This window comes from Callionymus lyra, chromosome 10, assembly GCF_982586985.1.
Source record: "Callionymus lyra chromosome 10, fCalLyr1.hap1.1, whole genome shotgun sequence".
Taxonomy (NCBI): Eukaryota; Metazoa; Chordata; class Actinopteri; order Syngnathiformes; family Callionymidae; genus Callionymus; species Callionymus lyra.
Genome location: NC_141827.1, coordinates 12,320,141 through 12,342,454, shown reverse-complemented (window position 1 = coordinate 12,342,454; position 22,314 = coordinate 12,320,141). Strand labels below are relative to the sequence as shown.

The 22,314-nt window shown below is 39.1% G+C and overlaps 2 protein-coding genes and 1 long non-coding RNA gene across 3 annotated transcripts; all 3 read right to left on the bottom strand.

Moving 5' to 3' along the window:
- Positions 1-1,971: 1,971 nt before the first annotated feature.
- On the bottom strand, positions 1,972-10,564 carry LOC148070367 (outer dynein arm-docking complex subunit 1-like). Its single transcript, XM_087800323.1, has 13 exons — positions 10,471-10,564; positions 8,219-8,294; positions 8,054-8,150; positions 7,808-7,976; positions 7,583-7,699; positions 7,399-7,512; positions 6,008-6,075; positions 5,785-5,948; positions 3,668-3,799; positions 3,514-3,596; positions 3,285-3,453; positions 2,973-3,135; positions 1,972-2,902 (listed from the first exon to the last, which is right to left on the bottom strand). The coding sequence occupies exons 1-13, from the start codon at positions 10,537-10,539 to the stop codon at positions 2,869-2,871; spliced, it is 1,455 nt and encodes a 484-aa protein (XP_087656449.1). The 5' UTR covers positions 10,540-10,564; the 3' UTR covers positions 1,972-2,868.
- A 279-nt stretch (positions 10,565-10,843) lies between these two features.
- Positions 10,844-11,283, bottom strand: LOC148070366 (uncharacterized). The gene is made up of 2 exons (XR_015712902.1): positions 11,205-11,283; positions 10,844-11,128 (listed from the first exon to the last, which is right to left on the bottom strand). It is a non-coding gene; the product is annotated as an uncharacterized LOC148070366 (long non-coding RNA).
- Positions 11,284-12,150: 867 nt separating this feature from the next.
- LOC148070365 (outer dynein arm-docking complex subunit 1-like) lies at positions 12,151-17,574 on the bottom strand. The gene is made up of 13 exons (XM_087800917.1): positions 17,539-17,574; positions 16,798-16,837; positions 16,637-16,733; positions 16,396-16,564; positions 15,023-15,148; positions 14,838-14,951; positions 14,708-14,775; positions 14,474-14,646; positions 14,214-14,348; positions 13,539-13,621; positions 13,302-13,470; positions 12,391-12,554; positions 12,151-12,267 (listed from the first exon to the last, which is right to left on the bottom strand). Exons 2-13 carry the CDS (start codon positions 16,808-16,810, stop codon positions 12,151-12,153), a joined length of 1,428 nt encoding a protein of 475 aa, XP_087657043.1. The 5' UTR covers positions 16,811-16,837; positions 17,539-17,574.
- Between the last annotated feature and the right edge of the window lie 4,740 nt (positions 17,575-22,314).

Here is a 22,314-nt window from a genome sequence, read left to right as displayed (position 1 = left end):
TATTGATCTGTCGAACATTTTTATTGTAAAGACAAGTCTCTTCAATGAGGTGCATCTTTCTATCTATTTTGCGCGCCGATGTCATTTCAGTTTTAACTAATCTGACCTCGTGGTGACATCATGGGGTCATTCATCATCTTCTCCTTCCATTAGACAAATTATCAGGCTTCATTATGAACAACTTTACGTGAATTGTATTTTAATCGATGATACATTCGGAAGCTTTTATAGGTAACTCGGAAATATCTGGATTTCAAAGTAAAGTTAGTCATAAATTAATAACTTTGAGTTGAAACAGGAGCGACTAAAAAAATAAAAAACAAACTTATGTGGCCCCCGGACCATCATCCATTCACTCATTTCATAACATTTCTGTGACGCCTTGTGTGTCAATATCTGTTTGTCGAACTAGTTTGTCACCGTCAAAGTGTTGGAACGACACAAAGAGAGGAGACACACAACACAACACAACAGTGTGTAAGCAGGAGACTGTAAACGTTAAGAGGCTTCGTGGCGTTTCTTGGAAATGGCCGATGCAGACGCTCCCTCTCCAGGCAATGAGGAGTCTTTGTCAGGAGAGGAAATGAGGTTTGTGTTGTCATTAAAGGGAATGTTTCTATGGCGATGCAAAGAGCCGTGTGCACAGGGTAGTGAAGTCAGAGTGGGAGGGAGGGGAGCTAAGTGAGAGTAGAATTTCAAAGAAAGCCCACTCCCTCCACCCCACTCTCTCCTCCCTCCCTCCTTCCTCTCCTCCCTCCCTCCTTCCTCTCCTCCCTTCCTTCCCTTCCCTCCCTCCGCTGCCGATCCTTTTATCTCTGATGATCTGCTTTTATTGCCACAGTTGAGACGGCTGCTGGGATTATCTCCAGCAGATCCAGGCCGTTGACTGATCAATCCTACATGTTTACATAGACATGTTTCAATAGCTTGTAAATCCTGTAAAAAAAATTCAAACATCTCATTTGAAGGTTCCTCGAAAAAAACTGAGGAAAAGTGACGTCTCTTGACCTTCGCCGTCTAAATTTAGCTCCGGGGCGTTGTTAATTGGTTCCTGAGCAGTTTATAAAAATATGTTTCCCAAAATAAACCCTCCCACGAGTCCCTTTTGTTTCACTGTGGCTGCACTTTCTTTGTCACAAAACCAGAGTTTGTTTGGTCGTCTTGTGTTCCTCAGACCATGACTTCCAATCTTCTGGTGTTGACAAACACGACCGGTTAAGGCTGATCTGTTTTTAGCTCAACTCTTAGCACTGGAGTGACATGACATGAAAGCATCGACTTCTGCTGCCTTATCATGGAAAATCTCCTTTACTTGAAACCAATGAATGAAACGCAAAACAGGCTGTTGTGTGTTCAGTACAACAAATACATTGTAGCAATATACGATGATGAACATTCTTTCGACTCTGAAAGATCTGAAAACGACCTCACTTAGAGGTCATCATAACCAAGCCTCAGTTTTCAAGTTTATACAAAGATAAAGTTAATAATAATTAGGATGAATATCTAATTATTTGGATATTTCAGCTCGACCTTTCCTTAAAGTTTTGATGAAACGCTTGAATAAATAATTAAAATAATTATAATAATAATTAAATATATATGTTAAGTGAATAAATGTTGAACAATATTTTTCTTCTGTCCCTCTTTAGATTCCATCATAACTATGGAGAAGCGATGTGTTCACTGACAGCGCCCTCTGCTGGAAACCCTGGTCACTCTCAGCGCGCATGATATAAATACAAAAGCCGTAGTCCGCCCTCTAGCGGTTTGCTTGAGTACAGCAGCAAACGCACGGTAATGACAGGCAGCAAAATGAGAAGCATGTGCTAACACACACACACACACACATCACAAAGACAGCAGCAACACCACATTCTTTTACATGTTTTTTTTATAGCTCCAAACAAAATGAGCTTCAATGAAATGAAAGGCAAACGCAGGAAATGAAACCAGTGTGAACCATGAAAGGTGAACTAGTAAAACTAGATTTAATCGGTAACGGCTGTGGAAACATTTCAAACTAAAAGTAGTAGATTAGTCCAACGATTACTGACAAAATAGTTTTTTTTTTAATGCTCTAAGGGCGGTCTCAAGAAAACCAAAGAACCACAGTTAAGTGCAAGCATTGAGAATAAAAAAAATCGAATCAATGCCTAAAGTGTCGTTACATGAACATCCAGGAATATACAAACATTGTGACCAGAACTTTGTGTGTCCATTTCATTAGTAAAATAATTTATGACGTTCATAGTGTTAACTGTGTTGTCGTGTTGTCAATTACATGTTACATGTTTTAAAGAAAATGCAGATATAAATCCATAATTACGATTTCCATAGAAATATCAGCTCAAATAAAGTAATTAAATCAAGTTACCAAACCTTATTGTGTATACTCTGACTTTCCAACACGATTATGTATGTTGTTTTTTTTTGCTCGTAAGATAGTGTCAATGTAACTTCCCCGACCCGTAACACACGATTTATATCCATAAACTGTAAAAAAAAAGTATATTTTTAACTGTCAAGTGAATGCTATACTTGCTAGCTTAGCATGGCGACAACATGGTTATCTGCAGTAAGCCTGAGGTGAAACTACCCCCCGTAATATGGAATTTATGAATTAAATGTTGGAAATAAATGTGTATTTAATGTCTCAAAGGAAGTGGATATTGTCCTGGAATACATCTGCTCTATGTATTTTTGTTATTGTAACAAATTAAACATATACAAAGAAGAAATAAAAAGCTCATGCAATGAACACTAGATATGTAATATTTAGTTTGGGTTTTTCCACCAGGGATTTTCTTCTCTTTTGGACCAACAAATGTTGATGGAGTGATTGTTGCTCAGCACTTAAGTTGCTCTTCACAAACATCTGTTGTCGTCGACATCTTTCCTCCTGCAACCATCAAAGAAAAGGCGACGTCAGACATCTGCGATAAAACGCTCGTGGACGGGGACGTCCTTACTTGTACTCCAGGAAGGCTTGTATGTTGAGCATCTCGTCGGCCTTCTGCTCCACCAGACTGAGGTAGGCCATGATGTTGTTTCCGTCGATCCCTGACGAGAAACCCAGGCAATCCTCCAGCATCTGATGGTTGCAGTCCACGCTGGACAGTGTGTTGTTCAACTCTGGGAGGAGAAGGTTGGGTATGAAAGATACTAGTTCAAAAAACATGGTTGAACTATTGTCAGATGTTGAGGAAGGAACACACACAGAATGTCAGAATCTCAACATCGTCATTCTTTTGCTCTGACCTCACGATGGAGAAACATCTCACCCGATATGATTTTGTTCAGCAAGAATGTGTAGACGACGGTTTCCTCGTCCACCTGCTCGACTTTAGCTCTGGTGTTTTGAATCTCACTATCCAGGTTGTCCACCGTCTGTTTGTAGCTCTGGTCGCTCTGCAGGCTCTCCTCTTGGAACATCTCCATCTCAGCTTGAATCTGGATTACATGGAACTCTGGGTCAACCAGCTTCCTTGTCAAAATAAGTCCGACCCTCACCTCACTGATCTGTTCCTCCACCACTTGAATCTCAGCCCTGATGACCCCGACATGATAACCCACTTCCAGAATCCAGTCTCTGTCTGCAGGTGAACAACAAGAGCAAGAGTTGCAACAACTTCCTGATGCTTCTTGAATCCTGAGGTTGACATACTCAGAAAGAACCTGTCGGCCAGCAGGTCCTGGCTCTCCTCTCCTGTCACTAACTGAATGTTGTTGAACGCCTCCTCCAGAGACTCCAGCAGCTTGGCCTCGGCACCGAGTTCCTGCTCCCTCTGGGCCGACCCTGGAACACAAACATCTACAGTTGCAGGACTGACTGGACTGTTGCTGTTTGAATCCCAGTGTCATCAAGCGCTGCTACTTCTACTATAACTATTACTACTAGTACTAATGCAAAAGTTAAAAAATAGGATTATTAATCCCAATTCTACATCATTTTAGGGAAAACATCAGTTTTCTGCTGCATTACAGCAAAACTATTTGTAAACAGGCGAAAGTGTAAAATGCGAATTATAATTTATGTTTAATGATAGATCATACAAAAAATTAAATCTATAAATAATAAATGCAATAATTCATATGCTATGAAAAAGCTTGCAATGTGTACATTTCACCACCTCTCTTTCAGATTTTTTTAAACTAACTTCTTTTGACAGTTTCATTAGTTTCGTACTCGCCTGTCATTTGAAGCAGTTTATTACAGTACGTTGTCGCCCCCTAGTGGATTTCTCTCCGTAGACAATCAGAGTTGTTCACGGTTAACATGAGAATAATTGTGAAGTACTACCACCAGCACTAACTTTAAAAAAATCACAACCACCACCATCACCAGTTCTACTAATACTACCTAAATAAATTCATCAGCACCTGCACCGCCAATAGTACTACTAATAATATAAGTAAGTAAAGGACCAGGGTCACAAAGTGCTTTAACAAACAAAAACATCTACAACTAATATTAACCAATGGTATCACTACCACTACTGATATTACCAGCAGTAAGACTATCTAATAGTATCACAACTAACACTACTAATATATCTACTAGTAGAACTACTAATTAATGTTATCACCACCACCACTAATAATACCACTACTTCTACTAGTACTTCAAACTAATGTTATCACCAACACTACTAGTTGTAAAATGACACCTACTAGTACTACTTTTATTAATTATTTTTATTATAACGACTACTGCTTATTTTACTAATAGTTAAACCAACTAATGTTATACCAAAACCACCAGTATTACAACTAGTACTAATAACTAATGTTCACTTACACTTCTGCTAATATTACTGCTGAAAACACTACACAACGAAAGATATCACTATCACTACTACTTATATCACTACTATCTGTACAACTAATTAATGGTATCGCTACCACTACATCTAAGATCACCACTAGTACTACTAATTAATGTTATTCACCACTACTACTAATATAACTACTACAAGTACTACTAACAAGCACTGTTAACTAAAGTTACTAACTAACCACTTTTATCAATTTAACTAATATTACTACTACAAACTATATCAATACTATTAGACCAGCTAATTAATGTTATTATTTCCACTACTAGTATGAAGACTATTAACCAATGTTATTACCTCAAATACTAATATTATGAAAATGAACCAATGTTATTACCACCACTACTAATATTAAGACTATTAACCAATGTTATTACCTCAAATACTAATATTAAGACCGTTAACCAATGTTATTACCTCCACTACTAATATTAAGACCGTTAACCAATGTTATTACCTCAAATACTAATATTAAGACCGTTAACCAATGTTATTACCTCCACTACTAATATTAAGACCGTTAACCAATGTTATTACCTCAAATACTAATATTAAGACCGTTAACCAATGTTATTACCTCAAATACTAATATTAAGACCGTTAACCAATGTTATTACCTCCACTACTAATATTAAGACCGTTAACCAATGTTATTACCTCAAATACTAATATTAAGACCGTTAACCAATGTTATTACCTCCACTACTAATATTAAGACTATTAACCAATGTTATTACCTCCACTACTAATATTAAGACTATTAACCAATGTTATTACCTCAAATACTAATATTAAGACCGTTAACCAATGTTATTACCTCCACTACAACTAATGCTATCATTATTGTAACTCGAACTCAACATCTGTGCTTAGAGTCAGGTTTGACATAAAAGATCAGTGATTATCGGAGGCCCATGATGCATTGCAAAAGATGACTCATTCTCACCTTGTTTGTCCTCCATCTCGTGTCGGAGCTTCTTTTTGATCTCAAACTCCTTGAGTTTGATGTCGTGCGTTATGGCCTGAGCTTTCCTCAGCTTGGCGTTGTACTTGGCGACCTCGGTCTCCGCTCGCTCCCTCAGCATGAGCAGCTCGTACTGGGCCACCTCCCTGGTGTGGACGGACGTTAGACTGGACATCTGACCCCCCATCAGAGAGCAGACACTGACCTGGCATCGTATGCAGCTATAGAGAATTTCATGGTTTGATTCGTCTGCTTTTTGACGCCCTTGAACTCCTGCAAGTTGAGACAGTGACACTCGAATCACTCTGAACGTAAACGATATTATTTTGTATTTTCATGAAATAATATCTCTTAATTATTAGTAAATATGACGTTTTCTTTTGTTTGGTTTTTGTAAAAAGACAAACAAAGATATATTAAAGATTATTAAAGTGTATTGGCTTATTTTTTCTATTTATCTCTTTCAACAAATTTCCTTTTCTCTTTAGGAACCCACCACTATCTCTCCCAAAAGTCAAATCAGAAAAATGATTAGGAATTAAATACAGTATGAATAGAAGAACATTTCATATAACCTTATAACTCAAGAAGGTCTACAACCCACACCAAGCAACTTCGTGATGTAACTTCTAGGATCATGGCTAAATAAACAGTTTGGTCACTGACCTTGTTGTAACTGCGGTGTGTGACATGTTTCCTGTCCTAAAGACATCACTATGTACATGTCAACACCTCACTAATGCTAACCAATGGTGTCCCACAAGGCTCTGTTCTTGGTCTGATCCTATTCATAATCATCGTTATGCTTCCACTATGCATTTTGATCAGAAAACACCCAAAAACAAAAACATTAATTTCTGTTTATCAATGAAGCCAGATGAACGTGATCAGCCAACACAACTCCTGTATCGTAGATATCAAGTCCTGGATGACCCAAAAAGTCCTTTTAGTGAACTCAGACCAACTTCTACTAGTTGGTCCACAACATCTCAGTCAATCTTTAACTACTGATCTAACTTCTCATAATGGATTCACTCCTGCTGTTAATCAACAGGTTCCACTTTCGTAAGGTTTAAAAAATCAGGCATTTCCTTCCTTTGGATGCTGCTGAGAAGCTCATCCATGCTTCTGTTACCTCCAGGCTGGACTACTGTCACTCTCTTCTGTCAGAAGCCCCAGTGCTCCACCTTTTTTTCTCAGCACCTCCAGAGTTGGATCCAGGATCTCCTCCACCCTGCCTCGATGTTGCCACCAGATCCAGGGTCATCTTCACGGTCCTCTCTGGACTCTTTGCTGCTCCTCATCCATACACTCCTCCCTCTCATCGTTCTCTTACCCAATCTCCTTTCCTGTCCATCTCCCTGTCTCTGATCTCCCTCCCCTTATCTTTCTTCTCCCTCCCTCCCAGCTGGTCACAGCAGAAGATAATTCACATTAAGTCTGGTTCTGCTCAAGGTTTCTGCCTGCTCAAAGGGCGTTTTTTTTAATGTTGTCACTCTCTATGATTGGCTGGGACCTGTTTTTTTTCTTCTTATACTGTGTACTGTTTTATCAAAGTGTAAAGTGTCCTCTGGAAATAACATTGGATTGACTGACCCTGTACAGCATGTTGCCGACGTACTGCCGATGACCTCGCTCGAACAGAAGATTCTCCAGCTCCTCCTTCAGAAGGTCGTTGGTTATCTGCTGCTTGTGTAATTTGGTCAGCGCCTGAGAAGAAGCAGTCAGGTCAACATGCAAATACACAAATACACTGTTGTGTCATCGGTGTGGGACTCACCCTGTGCAGCCGTTCCTCAGCGTTCCGTAGAACCTTCAGCCTCTCGTTCTCAGACCCACCGAGGGTGATCACCTCTCCTTTCTTCTGCTTCAACAGCTTCAGCTCCATGACTGTGACCTGGTCACATGACACGGAAGGGCAGGTTAGAACGGTCGGCGATCGGACAAAACACTAGAACTGGACAAACTACATCAGCACTTCCGTTTCATGACCGCTTGCACCGACCTCTCTTTTGAGTTCATCTTCACACTTCTTTTCTTTCTCCATGTCGTCCAGTACTGTCTGGAGTCTCTCGATGGATCCCGTGTCCACCTTCTGTTTGGTCAGAACTTTACTTGCGTCGAGTATTTCCTTCAGCCTGTGTTGTTCCCTCTGCAGCATTTTGATCTCCTGCCTGCAAACACAAGAAGTCAGAGCCAAAAATATTCAATATTCAATGTTTTTTTTTTAAGTACTAGGAGCAGGACCCACTTTTGCTTGAAGATCTGCTCCTGGATGTGGATGCTGTAGGCCTGCTGCTTCCGCTTCATGACCCGGAACTCTCGTTGTAGTTTGGCAGTCTTGGATTCTATGCAACAAATCGTGAGTCCAAATATAAGTGCAAGCAAAAAAAAAAACTTTTTCTGCAGACTTTACCATATTCATCCAACTCCTGCTTGCTGCTGTCGGAGCGTCTGACTGGCTGCAGGACAAATCCACTGGGACCTTGAGACTAAAAATAAAAACAATTATCATGATGTTGTAGAAGGGAAAGTACTTTAAACTCCAGTGAATGATAGGTTTTGGAGAAGAGCCTTCCTTTCCTTCACTATTATGAGGGAAATTTGACCTTAATATGATTGGATTACTTTAGCTTAAAGAGGAAAAATTTCATATACAGTGGGTACGGAAAGTAATCAGACCCCTTTCTATTTTTCACTCTTTGTTTCATTGCAGCCATTTGCTGAAATCATTGAAGTTCTTTTGTTTAAGGTAAGGTAAGGTAAGGTAAAACTTTATTGATCTCCTTCGGGAAATTGTTTTTTTCCAATAGCCAGCAATTTTTCATAAACAATAAAAAATAATACATACAAAATAAAATAATAAGAAGAACATAAAGAGAAAGAACAAGATGACAAAATCTAAGTCTAAAGATAAAGAACATAGTTCAAAGAAAAATAACAAAGACAAAGGATACAAAGACTAACATAGAACAGAACACTTCTGGCCCCCAACTCAGAATTGTACAATTTAATAGCACGATGAATGGATGAGTCCCTGAGTCTATTTGTTTTGCACCTGGGTAGGAGCATTCGTGCACTCATTCTGCTTCTCTGCTCACTGATGACAGTGTTCAGAGGATGACTGTCATCATCCATGATGGACAGTAGTTTGTTCAATGATCTCCTCTCAGCAACTGTCACCAGTGAGTCCAGCTTCATTCATTTCTTCATTAATGTACACTCAGCACCTCATCTTGACAGAAAAAAAAACAGAAATGTATAATTTTTCGAAAATGTATTAAAAAAGGAAAATTGAAATATCACATGGTCATAAGTATTCAGAACCCTTGCTCAGTATTGTTTAGAAGCGCCGTTTTGAGATAGTACAGCCATGAGTCTTCTTGGGAATGAATATGAGGAAAAAAAATGAACTTAAATGATTTTTGCTGCAATGAAACAAAGAGTGAAAAATCGAATGGGGTCTGATTATTTTACGTACCCACTGTATGTTTGAATTCAGTCAATGATAATGTGTAGCTCTAGCTCAAGTTGTTGTCTGAACACCTTACTAATGGTTTACCTGTCCTGCTGTTATGCCTAAACATACGTGAAGGTAAGGTAAGGTAAAACTTTATTGATAAATAAAATATAAAATAAATATATTATAAATTATATTATATTATAAATTATTGATAAATAAATATGAAACAGTATACATTCCCTTATGTTTAATTAACTCTTGTGTTATAAGGTAAGTAAAGGTAAGGTAAAACTTTAAAAAACGAAATTGTTTTTTTCCAATAGCCAGCAATTTTTCATAAACAATAAAAAATAATAAATAAAAAATAAAATAAGAAGAAGAACATAAAGAGAAAGAACAAGATGACACAATCTAAGTCTAAAGATAAAGACAAAGAACATAGATCAAAGAAAAACAACAAAGACAAAGGATACAAAGACTAACATAGAACAGAACATCCAGATACTCTCACTCCACTCCTGCCCCCCGAACTCAGAATTGTACAATTTAATAAGGTAAGGTAAGGTAAGGTAAAACTTTATTGATCCCTCAAAGGAGACCCGAACTCAGAATTGTACAATTTAATAAGGTAAGGTAAGGTAAGGTAAAACTTTATTGATCCCTCAGGAGGTCTCCTTCGGGAAATTGTTTTTTTCCAGTAGCCAGCAATTTTTCATAAACAATAAAAAATAATACATAAAAAATAAAATAAGAAAAGAACATAAGAGGAAGAACAAGATGACATAATCTAAGTATAAAGATAATAATAATAATAATAATAATAGCCCGAGGAATGAATATATTATATGTCATCTCAGGGTGAAGGTGACCCGATGCCCTAAAAAAATATAGTTGTTTTATCCTTTGTGTTATCTCTGGGTGAACGACCTCTCCCTGGCTTCCATAAATACATATGCAGTTGTGGGCCTTCGGGTCACCTTGATTCTGAGATAACACAAGGGATAAATTATGAATTATAGGCAACTATAAAGAAATGATTAAGGAATCAGTTTATTTCAAAACATTTTTATTTAAATGTATAATCTAAAATAAGCAAAAAGAATACAAACATGCAAAACATTGTTGGAACTAGTTACAAAAATATAAATAAAAGTTGTCTTAGGGACAGACATTCTAGTTGAAGTCATACATAAATAAACACTTACTTCCAAACTAGGAGGGTTCACACTGGTGTTTTTGGCCCGGGGCCCAGGGATTTTAAGTTCCGTGTTCATCGTTGCGACCTAGAACGACTTGAGCAGGTACGATGAAAGGTGTCCTTGCCACAAACTTGTTTTGTGTTTTCCTGCCTCCTGCCTTTATGAATCTGCACTGAATATTCTTGAAGAGTCTTATCGTCTCCGTGCCTTTGATCCATCTCTTGTCGACTTTCATCCATCGTGAGCTTCACAGCAACAAATATTTGTTCATCTTTGATTCATTTCAAAGGGTTGTCAATCCCTTAGGGTACTTGGCTGCTTCAGTGGACAATGAAGGTGCGAAACATATGCAGAATTTATTGACTCACACGTTTTACAAGAGGTAAGATGTTTTTATTTGTTCAGGCTTTTCCTTGATTTCTGGAACTCCTGTTGTGTTATCAGTTTTATCTTGACCTTTAAAGTATATACTTTATTAAATATTGTTTTGATTGTTTAAGCGCTTTGTGACCCTGGTCTGGAAAAGCGCTATAAAAATAAAAATTACTTACTTACTTACATAGAAGTTGTAAAAATGATCCTTATTGTCTCGTTTAGCAGGATGAACAAACAAATTCATGTCAATATAATGAGTTTTCTTCTTTCAATTTTCTTTGGCTGGAGCCTGCAAGCATGAAAGAAAACCATGAAGCCACAACACAATAAGGATGTATAGGTTTATATAAGGTAAGTGTTGAGACCTCAGTAAGATTTCAGGATCTTCTCAGCTGACAGTGAACGTTCAGTGGCAGCAGAATCTTCGAGCTCACTTCCAAGGCTGAGAAGTAGAAACACAATCTTGTTACACACATATTGCTAGACACATTTTAACACACACACTAGAGGACAAAGTGGCCCTTTACCTGTTTTTATGTGGCCCTCATGAAGTCAGAGCAAAACAAAGAAAAATAAAATGGACAATAAAAGGTAGTAACCCTTTGTGCTTGATCAAAAAATACCTTTCATTCTTAACGTTAAATCTTTTTATGTTTGACTTTGTGTTTTCTTTTCTTGTTCTTCCCATCGGTAGTTATTGAAAAGTCAATAATCTGAGTGTATTAGAGGAATATAATCTTCCCAAATATATATATTAAGTTATTTGAGAAGTAAAAAGTAATAGATATTTGTAAAACCTTGAGTGCTTGAACAATCAAAAGCGATAAAACAGTTAAAAAAATAAACTAGTAATAGTCTAAACGAATAGTTCAAACGCATGGATTATAAACTTCAGATCATGTCACCTTTTTCGTAAATTTAGAGATTTTTCTCAGTTGGAGGAAACAGTTTTTGGTCAGTTTTTTGCAGTGATGTACTAGAGACAAGTAAGTAAGTAATTTTTATTTATATAGCGCTTTTCCAGACCAGGGTCACAAAGCACTTAAACAATCAAAACAATGTGTGTAGTTGAAAAAGGTTGGCGATCTATTTAATTTCTTCAATTACACAAACCTTTCTTCTTCACCTCCCTCTAAATGAATGAATAAATAATTGTAATCTTAAAATGGTAAAAGAATGAACTCCGGACTGGTTCGATCATGATATTCTCTGCAACTGTCAGGCTGCTCAAATCAACGATAAAACAAGATCAATGTAAGAAAGTCTTTATAAACATCAGACCACACTAACACAAGGGGGCTTTAGGAATGTTCAAGAGAGAGCAAACCTTCTCAAAGCACCGAGGACGTCGCCTTTGTCGTGAGGTGTCTCTGGGTTTTGACGAAGCAGAAGTTTGGACACCCTCGGGTTGAAGTCTTTTGTCAGTGCCTGCAGGAGTCGAACGCTTAGAGATCACTTTGTTCATGTGAAGATGTTTTTGACCAGAACACAGAGAAGCAACGACGACTGTTGGAACAGTGGATCTGGGTTGAACTGTGAGGCCTTGCAGACCTTGAAGTGGAGGTACGCCTGCATGCTCAGCAGCTCGTTGGTCTTCTGCTCCACCAGGCTGAGGAAGGACATGATATTGTTTTCGTGGATCCCTGCCGAGAAGCCCAGTTTGTCCTCCAGTGGCGAGCGGCCGCACTCCACGCTAGAGAGGATGTTGCTCAGGCCTGTAAGAGAACACAGGGCGTGTTAGACCGACACATCACTTCACACACTCACAATTGTAAGAGCTACTTAAATGTTATAACTCTGAAATACAACATTTAGTCACAAGTGGAACATAAAGTATAAAGGAAGTGTTTTATTAATGTATTTTAAGTAAGTAAGTAATATTTATTTATATAGCGCTTTTCCAGACCAGGGTCACAAAGCGCTTAAACAAACAAAACAATACTCAAAAAAGTATATACTTTAAAGATCAAGATAATACTGAGAACAACACAGGAGTTCCAGAAAATCAAAGAAAAAGCCTGAACAAATAGAAACGTCTTAAGATGTTTCTTGAAGGAGTCAGTAGATCCATCAAGCGCAAAGAGAGAGGAAGATCGTTCCAAAGCTTAGGAGCAACAGCCTGAAAAGATTTCTCTCCTCTGGTCCTGAGTCGTGTGCGTGGAACCATAAGTAGATTCTGATCCACAGACCTCAGAGCCCGAGCTGGGGTATAAGGCTGGATCAGATCAGTGATGTAAGGAGGAGCCTGACAATGAATAGATCTGAAAGTAAGAACCAGAATTTTAAAGTTGATCCTGAAAGAAACTGGAAGCCAGTGAAGAGTTTTAAGGATCGGAGAAATCAAAGGCTCACCGGAAGCGGAAGTGTTGAAGTGCTTTAATTCAATATGCATCTTGCTCACATGGTTTTGAGGAACATCTACCCCTCCCTCAAATGTCACCTCCATATAAAAAAAGCATCACCTGCTATGATCCGGTCGAGAAGTTCACCCAGGTCTTTGGATTTGGCTGCGTCGTCCTCAGTCTGCAGTGTTGTCTCCCGGAGCCTTCGATCGATGTCCGTCAGCGAGGAAGCAAACCTTTGCTTCTGCTGCAGACGCTCCTCCTGGAACTGCTCCATCTCCTCTTCAATCTATGAGTCAAACCAGCAAAGATCCAGTGACTCGGCTCACCTTTGAACTTCCCGGCCGTTGAGCACACCTGCGTTATCTGATCCTTCACAGCCTCCAGCTCGGTCGCCTGCTCGTTGACATAATTGAAGAGCGCAAAGTTGCGATCCTCCACTGTAGATGTTAGGAGGAAAAGTATTTTATTGTCATATCTGACACTTAATAACTTGTAGTGACCAAGAAAAAACACCTCTCAAATGCTATCCAATAAACTCATGTTCTGTCTTTATTTTACGTCCTTGTCTGATTTCTGAGAATAAACCCATTTTGTTACGAGAATTTAGCGTTACCATGCGATCGTTCACTAAAGTTTATTTTTGTGTCAAACAAGAAGGATCTGTCTCGCCTGCAGTTGATACAAAACTCTGCAGCAAGAATTCTGACCCGCTCTAGTAGAAGAACTCACATTTCTCCGATCCTTAAAACTCTTCACTGGCTGCCAGTTTCTTTCAGGATCAACATTAAAATTCTGGTTCTTACTTTCAGATCTATTCATGGTCAGACTCCTCCTTACATCAGTGATCTGATCCAGCCTTACACCCCAGCTCGGGCTCTGTATTTAGCTTTTGATTGTTAAAATGCTTTGTGACCCTGGTCTAGAAAGTCACTTTACAAATAACCATTACTTAGTTACTTAAAGGCTGCAGGTTCTCACGACCGCTAGCTTTTTGTCGGAAAGTATCGGTGACGTCCGATGATGACCTACCCTGAATGAATCGGGTCGCCACGATGTCCAGGTTGTCTGCTTTGGTCAGCACCAGAATCCTGGAGAAAGTTTCCTCCAAACTCTCCAGCGTTTCTTGGTTCCGGTCCACTTCCCTCTGCTCCTCCGGGTCCGACACTGCGACACCACAGAATTGCTATTTGAACATCACAACAATGTTGAACATCAAACACAGAGAGAACTGTCGAGTCAGACACTGTTCCTCAAAGTTCCTTCATGTCTTGACCAAAACGAAGCCTCACTGTGTCCGTGCGTCGTCTCCTGGCTGCTCATCTCTCTGCACTTGGTCGTCTTGAATTCCTTCAGGTTGAATTCGTGTTCGATGACCTGCAGCTGCTTCATCTCCGCGTTGTACTGCTCCAGGTCTTTCTCCGCTTTCTCTCTCATCATGTTCATCCTGGCCTGAGCCTCCAACCTGAAGAACCGGGTGATTTGAATCCACGTGACTCACACACAGGAAGCCGCTCGAATCTCACCTGGCATCATACGCAGCCGTGGACACTTTGATCAACTCTCGGATCTTCACCCTCGCGTCCTGTAACTCCTGCAACATGTCAGCATCATTTCCTTTTTGTTCCGTCACTGAAGAAACCCGTCGACTCTCACCTTGTCCAGCTTGTTGCGTAGGTGTTGAAAATGCTCTCGTTCCATCAGGAGACTCTGAAGTCCATCTTTCGTATTTCTGCTTTTGTTCTGCTGCTCGTGCAACTTGGTCAAGGCCTGAAAGATCAGCTGCATCCAGGAATCTACTCGGAGAACATGTCTCTGTGGAAGTCATCTTCATTACTCACTCTGTCCAGCTTATTCTCTGCGGTGAGCACCGCCTTCTGGGTCCGGTGCACCTCGTTCCTCTGCTCCTCCGTGGTGCTGACCTTCCCTCTCCTCTGCTCCGCCAGCTTCCTCTCCATATCTGAGACCTTTGCACAGACATGAGCGACACCAGCATGTGATGGTTCTCGCCAGCAGCACATCCATCTTTTAACATCCCTCACTTTCAGAGAAAAAACAATGTGACTATGTTTCATGAATATTAATGGGCCAGTAATTAATTGTTCACACGTTGGACCTTTTTTTTTCATCCTTTAATATTCTTGGATGGATGATGTGATGCTGCTCTGTTCTTCATAACAATTTTGAATTATGAATACATGTTTTATTCACAACTATTTGTTTCCAACAATAACTTAAAAACAATGTTTTACGATTTGAATCAACTAAAATATGTTGCTTAACAATACCTTATTATATATACACTAGATGTCATTTCAACAGAATAGGTGCATACATATCACGATGTGTGACGATACGATATATTGCGATATATTGCGATATTGTAGAAACAACTATATATTGTTTCTCTAAATGTGAAAGTGCTTGTAGAAAACAACGTCTCAAAATATAAACAAAAAATGGAAACTTATATTAACAATGAAGTGCATTAATGTTCTTAAAAAACATGGAGCAACATGCAATATCCAGTATTTTATTTTATTTTTTAAAGCTGAAGTTTGATTTAAAGCCAAACTTCAGCTTTAAAAGCTGCTGGACTCTGGTGTATGTTTTCTCTTTCAGTCATTTCACCAGTTATGTTGTTACTTTGGCACGGAGAAAATGAACAATGTCGCCAACTAGTGGCCAGAGGTTTGATTGCATCACACGAACTAATAAACGATGTGAATATTTGAGTGTTAATTCTAATTTAAAACATTGAATGATTGCCTTTTTAAACACACTATTGAATCATAAATCGTAGAATAACTTTGAATTAAAATAAAATGTTATCTCAAAGGTAAGTTAAATGAAAAAAGGAAATTAGTTTTTAATATCGACACAGTGCTATTGAATATTAAAGTCTAGTTGTTTCCTGTCTATATAAAACAAATGTTGACTAAAGGAAAAAACAGGGGGATAGATTTTGCATTACACCGGTGCAAATGGTAATTTAAAAAAAAGTAATTTGAAAACTGTCAAAATGTTTAATTTGCAGAGCTGTTAAGGGTTGCTTTCCTGCCAAATAAAACTCACTTACTTTGAGGTACACAATGTATCTACAGAAGTGCCAGTTAATGGCTGGAATATGATTATTTAGAAAGATATAAAAACTTCTTTTATTATTTCAAAATAAATCATGTGTTGTTTCATGAAATAAACATTCAGCAGTTACCTCTTTCTTTAATTCTTGCTGACACAGCTTCTCCTTCTCCAACGTCTCCAGTATCTGCTGAAGACTCTCAGTGGTTTTCTTGTCCTTCTGTTGAGGGGGGACGATCTTGCAGGCCCCCAGGTTATCGTTTAACTCCCTCTGTTCTCGCTGCAGCATTTCTATCTCCTGCCTTCAGTTAAGGAACAGACATGAGATGCATGAACGATCATCATGTGTGCGTTTGTGTCTCCGTTGTGTTTACTTTTGTCTGCGGATCTTCTCTCTGGCCTGAGAGCTGTAGGCCTGCTGCTCTCGCTCCATCACCCGGAACTGCCTCTGCATTCTTGACAAGTCAGACTCTGTTGATGAAAGAGAAACGATTAATACAAAAATACTTGATAAAAAGAGGATTTGTTGACTTACCGTGTTTGTCCATCTTGCTTCTTTTAAATCTTCAAAGATCCTGAAGACGTAACACATTAAGTGTTGAGGTCAGTTCTTTTGCTTTATAGATTAAGATTGATACATTATGATAATATTATATGAATCACTTTTTAACGTTGCATGAAATTAACTTGATATTAGACAAATATGTTCCAAATTTAGATAAATAAAATGATCGTCTTAATTTCTCGAACAAAGCACATACCTCCATCTATTTATTTGGTGAAATGTGAGTTCTCCTACTAGAGCGACAAAACGTAAACGACAGAATAATGGAACAAACACTTGATCATTTATATATTCAACACTTGAGGATTCAAATCTATGTATAAAGTGTTTGAATTATGCGTTACTTACGAGACAAGTTATTACTAATAGGAATACAAAAAAGGAAAACAATAGAAGGGTAGAAAACTTTAAATTACGTCAGAGGGATTTTGGTATATAACAAATTAGAATTACTTTCACACTTTGAGATCAGATTTAAAGCATTACACGGATTTAATCAAAGAATATTCAAGTCTGTATTAAATTTAAAAGTTGACAGAAAAACAAGAAATGGAGAAAAAAAAAGAGTTCAGAGGTCACTTGAATAGATCTGACGTTTTAGCAACAAAAAAACTTCACCAATGAAGTTAATGCAAGTTTCCATATAAAAAACTAACAGCAAAGGCAAAGAAATAGGTTCAAGAAAGTCATTAAGGAAGAATAAACTCTCACCAGACGGTGTTGGAGAGAGAGAGAGGCTGGAGGTCCGTAACCATAGCAACAGAAAACAACGTCTCTAGCAACGGTGGCAGTAAGGGTTTGAATCCCCGAGTTTTCCCTCACAGGTTAAATCTGGTATATATTTGCTGCTTTTCTCGATTAAATATTGCCTTTCATTGCAATAAAATACCATAATGACACTTGTGTTTTATCCTGGAATACAGATGTGTTCTGTTTAAAAGATAATAAATGGTTTCGACCAAAATAATAAAATTAAACGTTTAAATAATAATGGTTCCATTTTTTTTTAAGATTCAACATTTCGTTTCATCAGCTTGTAAAGAAACCTTGGATTATTTTCAACTCGGTACCTCTATATTTAAATTGTGGGAATAAATTGTCCAAATGTAGTACTAGTATTGGCCTCTGGATGTCAGTAGAGTTTAACAACAGCTTGGCTCTGCTCACAAGGCTGTAAAGTGCCAGAACGTTGAGTTCAAGGGAAATGAACAGAGGTGGTCGTAAATCATCTTGTCGTACCTCCACAGCCAAGCAAATGTGAATTGCTGAAATCATTTGATTGAGTTACATTATTATATATTTTATTTTACTGATCTGACAGTGTCTTGGCCTCTGTTTTCAGTGGATCCACAATTATGAATTGCAATGAATGCTGGTTTAGATTTAGTTTTATCTTCTAATATGTATTGCCTTATTTGATCCAGGAAAGGAACATAAGAGAAGCAGCATTTCAGCCTCATATATTATATCTTCACTACCCATATTAAGTCACTCAGCTGTTTCCTTATTCTTACCATTTGAAAACGTTGTTAGAAAAAAGCTCAATAAAAGAGCCAATGTCAGAACTTGCTTGAAAGGACAAAGAAGTATTGTTCTCATTTATTCTATCTCGCTGTAAAAAGTTGAGGTCGAGGACGAATTAAAAGAATATTCGAATAATGAAGTGAAGGTTTGTGACAATGGAGGAGGGAAAAGTGTCAAAATCCTTCGTTCCACACGGAGGTAATTGAAATCATGCTGTGCCTCTGGGAGAAGCAGCATGGGTTTCCGAGGCGAGGTAGACGAGTTACAACAGATGAGATGAATACGAGAGCGCCCGGTCGTGCAGCTCCATCTGTGCTGAAAAAAAACGGATGCAGGACGGGATTGATCAGCGTGAGCTCGCCACACGACACCACCTCACTGCTGGTCGTGAAGCACAAACACAGAAGATACTCGAGCTGTTCCACAGGTCAGCCATCTTCACTAGAACAATTATCACTGGGGTATGAACAGCTCTTAACTGAAGTGAGAGTGAAACATCCTTTTTGTGTATCTATACAAAGTCATGCACAGGTCAACAGACACAAATTAAACTAACTTTTATAGAATCTCCTGAAATTTTTACTCGTCGTTGTTATTTTAGTTTCGTGGCAGCTGTCGCCCCAGACACTGACAGCCGAGAGAACAAACTGTCAAAAGTGGAAAAACTTTTACACAAAACAACCTGGTATTCCTCACCTCCTGCTTTTTCACCAAAATATTTTCAATTGCACTTGAATTTATAAAATATTCCCGGAAGAAAAGTTGTTACTTTCAAAGGTTTGGCGGAAAGAAAAATTCAGTCAGAGGTCAGATGAAGTTTATTTAATCCAGCTCAGGAAATTAAAATGTTCTAGATTAGTACACAAGTAGAAATCGTACGTGTTGCTCAGATGCTAGAGTTGAAATAGTTTGAAAAGATGGATGGATGGATGGATGGATGGATGGATGGATGGATGGATGGATGGATGGAGATGGATGGATGGATGGATGGATGGATGGATGGATGGATGGATGGATGGATGGATGGATGGATGGATGGATGGATGGATGGATGGATGGATGGATGGATGGATGATAGAGAGAATGGATGAATGATGGGTGGGTGGATGGATGGATGGATGGATGGATGGATGGATGGATGGATGGATGGATGGATGGATGGATGGATGGATGGATGGATGGATGGATGGATGGATGGATGGATGGATTGATGATAGAGAGAATGGATGAATGAAGGGTGGGTGGATGGATGGATGGATGGATGGATGGATTGATGGATTGATGATAGAGAGAATGGATGAATGAAGGGTGGGTGGATAGATGGATGGATGGATGGATGGATGGATGGATGGATGGCTGGATGGATGGATGGATGGATGGATGGATGGATGGATGGATGGATGGATGGATGGATGGATGGATGGATGGATGGATGGATGGATGGATGGATGGATGGATGGATGGATGGATGGAGGGATGGATGGATTGATGATGGATAGAATGGATGAATGGATGGATGGATGGATGGATGGATGGATGGATGGATGGATGGATGGATGGATGGATGGATGGATGGATGGATGGATGGATGGATGGATGGATGGATGGATGGATGGATGGACGGATGGACGGACGGACGGACGGATGGATGGATGGATAATTATGTTCAGACTTAATTAGTGACAAAGAAGAGACGAACAAACCAGCGAGCATCATGGATGTAGTGAATGAAAAAAAAAGTGAAAAGTACGACTTTTATAAAAGTAGCATATTTTATTTACTGTAAGGCAATCCAATACAAAGCATTTCACAACCTACACCATGACACTCACGTACAGTTAAAACCCTGTGGAAAAGGAAAGTCATGCGAGTCAAAGAAAGAGTGGAATACGCGCAAAAGAGGAGCGCTAACTGTAACATGCTACTGCGCCACAGTCGACTAAACCACCGCAGGAACAGACATCTCAAGAACCAGGCACCGGATTATGACGGCAAACAGGAAGTCCATGTTTGTCGCAGACATGCACGTGTTCGCTCCTCGTGTACGGTCGGGCGAAGAAACTCTCCCCGGAAAAAAAACAAAAAAACAACAACATGCATTCGACCCGTCACCACATCAACCACGAGGGAGTGTTCACTGTCACTGTCAGGAACGATGGCTTCTCATATTGACTCCAAAAATAAATCTGCAAAAAACAGTAAGATTTCCCCCGAAAAATAAATCCACCATTTACAATCAGCTTCAGGTGCTAGTTTATATTATTGTTTACATTCGCGCATGGATCCACGAGCGGGTTTCACTAGGATGTTTGCTACGTGACTCCAGATCCACTCCATCAGAAGATCCATGATGGCTTAAACTGAAATTATGTTTGAAATGATGTTGTAGTGAGACCGTTATGTGTGTGTTTCTTGTAATGCAAATATGCCTTAGTACGACTTTAAAGAACAATGTCTCAGGTCAGACAGACAGAAAGATGTAAAAGACATAACTTGAAAAATATATTAATAACAACGAATAAGTAAATATAATGATTAATAACTATAATATAAGTCACAAAAACATGTTATAATCTCGTCAATAATTAATGTCCATCAGAGGCGACGAGGTGGAGATAGTTGATAACAATAAGTACCTCAGTGTGAGGCTGGACAGTAAACTGGTCCTGCAACACAGACCATGTGTATAAGAAAGTTCAGAGTAGACTGTACCTTCTGAGGAGGCTTCGATCATTTAACATCTGCAAGAAGCTCCTCTGCATGTTCTACCAGTCTGTGGTGGCCAGTGTCCAGTTCTATGCTGTGGTGTGTTGGGGTGGGAATGTGTCAAAAGTAGTGTCAACAGGTTGGACAGGTTGATCAGAAGGGCTGGTTCTGTGGTTGAAGCTGGACTCACTGGTGACAGTTGCTGAGAGGAGATCTCTGGACAAACTACTGTCCATCATGGATGATGACATCATCCTCTCAACACTGTCATCAGTGAGCAGAGAAGCAGATGGAGCACGAATGCTCCTTCCCAGGTGCAAAACAAATAGACTCAGGTACTCATTCATTCCTCGTGCTATTAAATTGTACAATTCTGAGTTCGGGGGCAGGAGTGGAGTGAAAGTATCATGATGTTCTGTTCTATGTTAGTCTTTGTATCCTTTGTCTTTTTTTATTTTTCTTTGATCTATGTTCTTTATCTTTAGACTTAGATTGTATCATCTTGTTCTTTCTCTTTATTTCTCTTTGTTCTTGTTCTTATTTTATTTTGATTTATTTTTTATGAAAAATTGCTGTATTTGCTGTGGCTATTGGAAAAAAAACAATATTACCTTACCTTACCTTACCTTACCTTACCTTACCTTAGTTATACTAATAATAATTATAGAGTATATATGGTCATTATAGTTGTAAACATGTAATATGTGTTTCCAGGCAACGGCGACACGAGAAGTTTGGTTAAAAATGGTTTTCCGGTTTTGAGTAGAAACAAGTCAATAGAATGAAAAGCTAGTGTTGACCACATGTGTAGAATTCTCTGAGCGGTTTGGAAACACTCGACAACTGGAGGAGACTCAGACAGGTGAGTGTGTGTCAGAGATCATGGAGGTGGTGTCGTTGTTCTTCACTCATGCATGTGTCTGTATCTGGAGGATGTGAAAACACGGTCGTCCACCGAGAAAAACCCAAAATGTCAGCAATGCCCTGTGGAGGCGTGAGATTAACGTCAGAACGAAGGGACAGATGGAGGCGCGGCAAACGCAGACAGATGTTGTCATCAACTTTAGATTTGTCGAGACGTTTTTTCGCGACGTGCTGCGACGCCACACGGCGATGTTTGATCGATGGATACGGTTGGTGGTTTTATGGGTAACACAGAAAAGAGTGTGTTCACCCGGTCATTGTGTCAATAGCGCGTCTCACAACAACACAAACACGTGAAACTCGACTACGAAGGGATTGATTGCACGAGCAGTT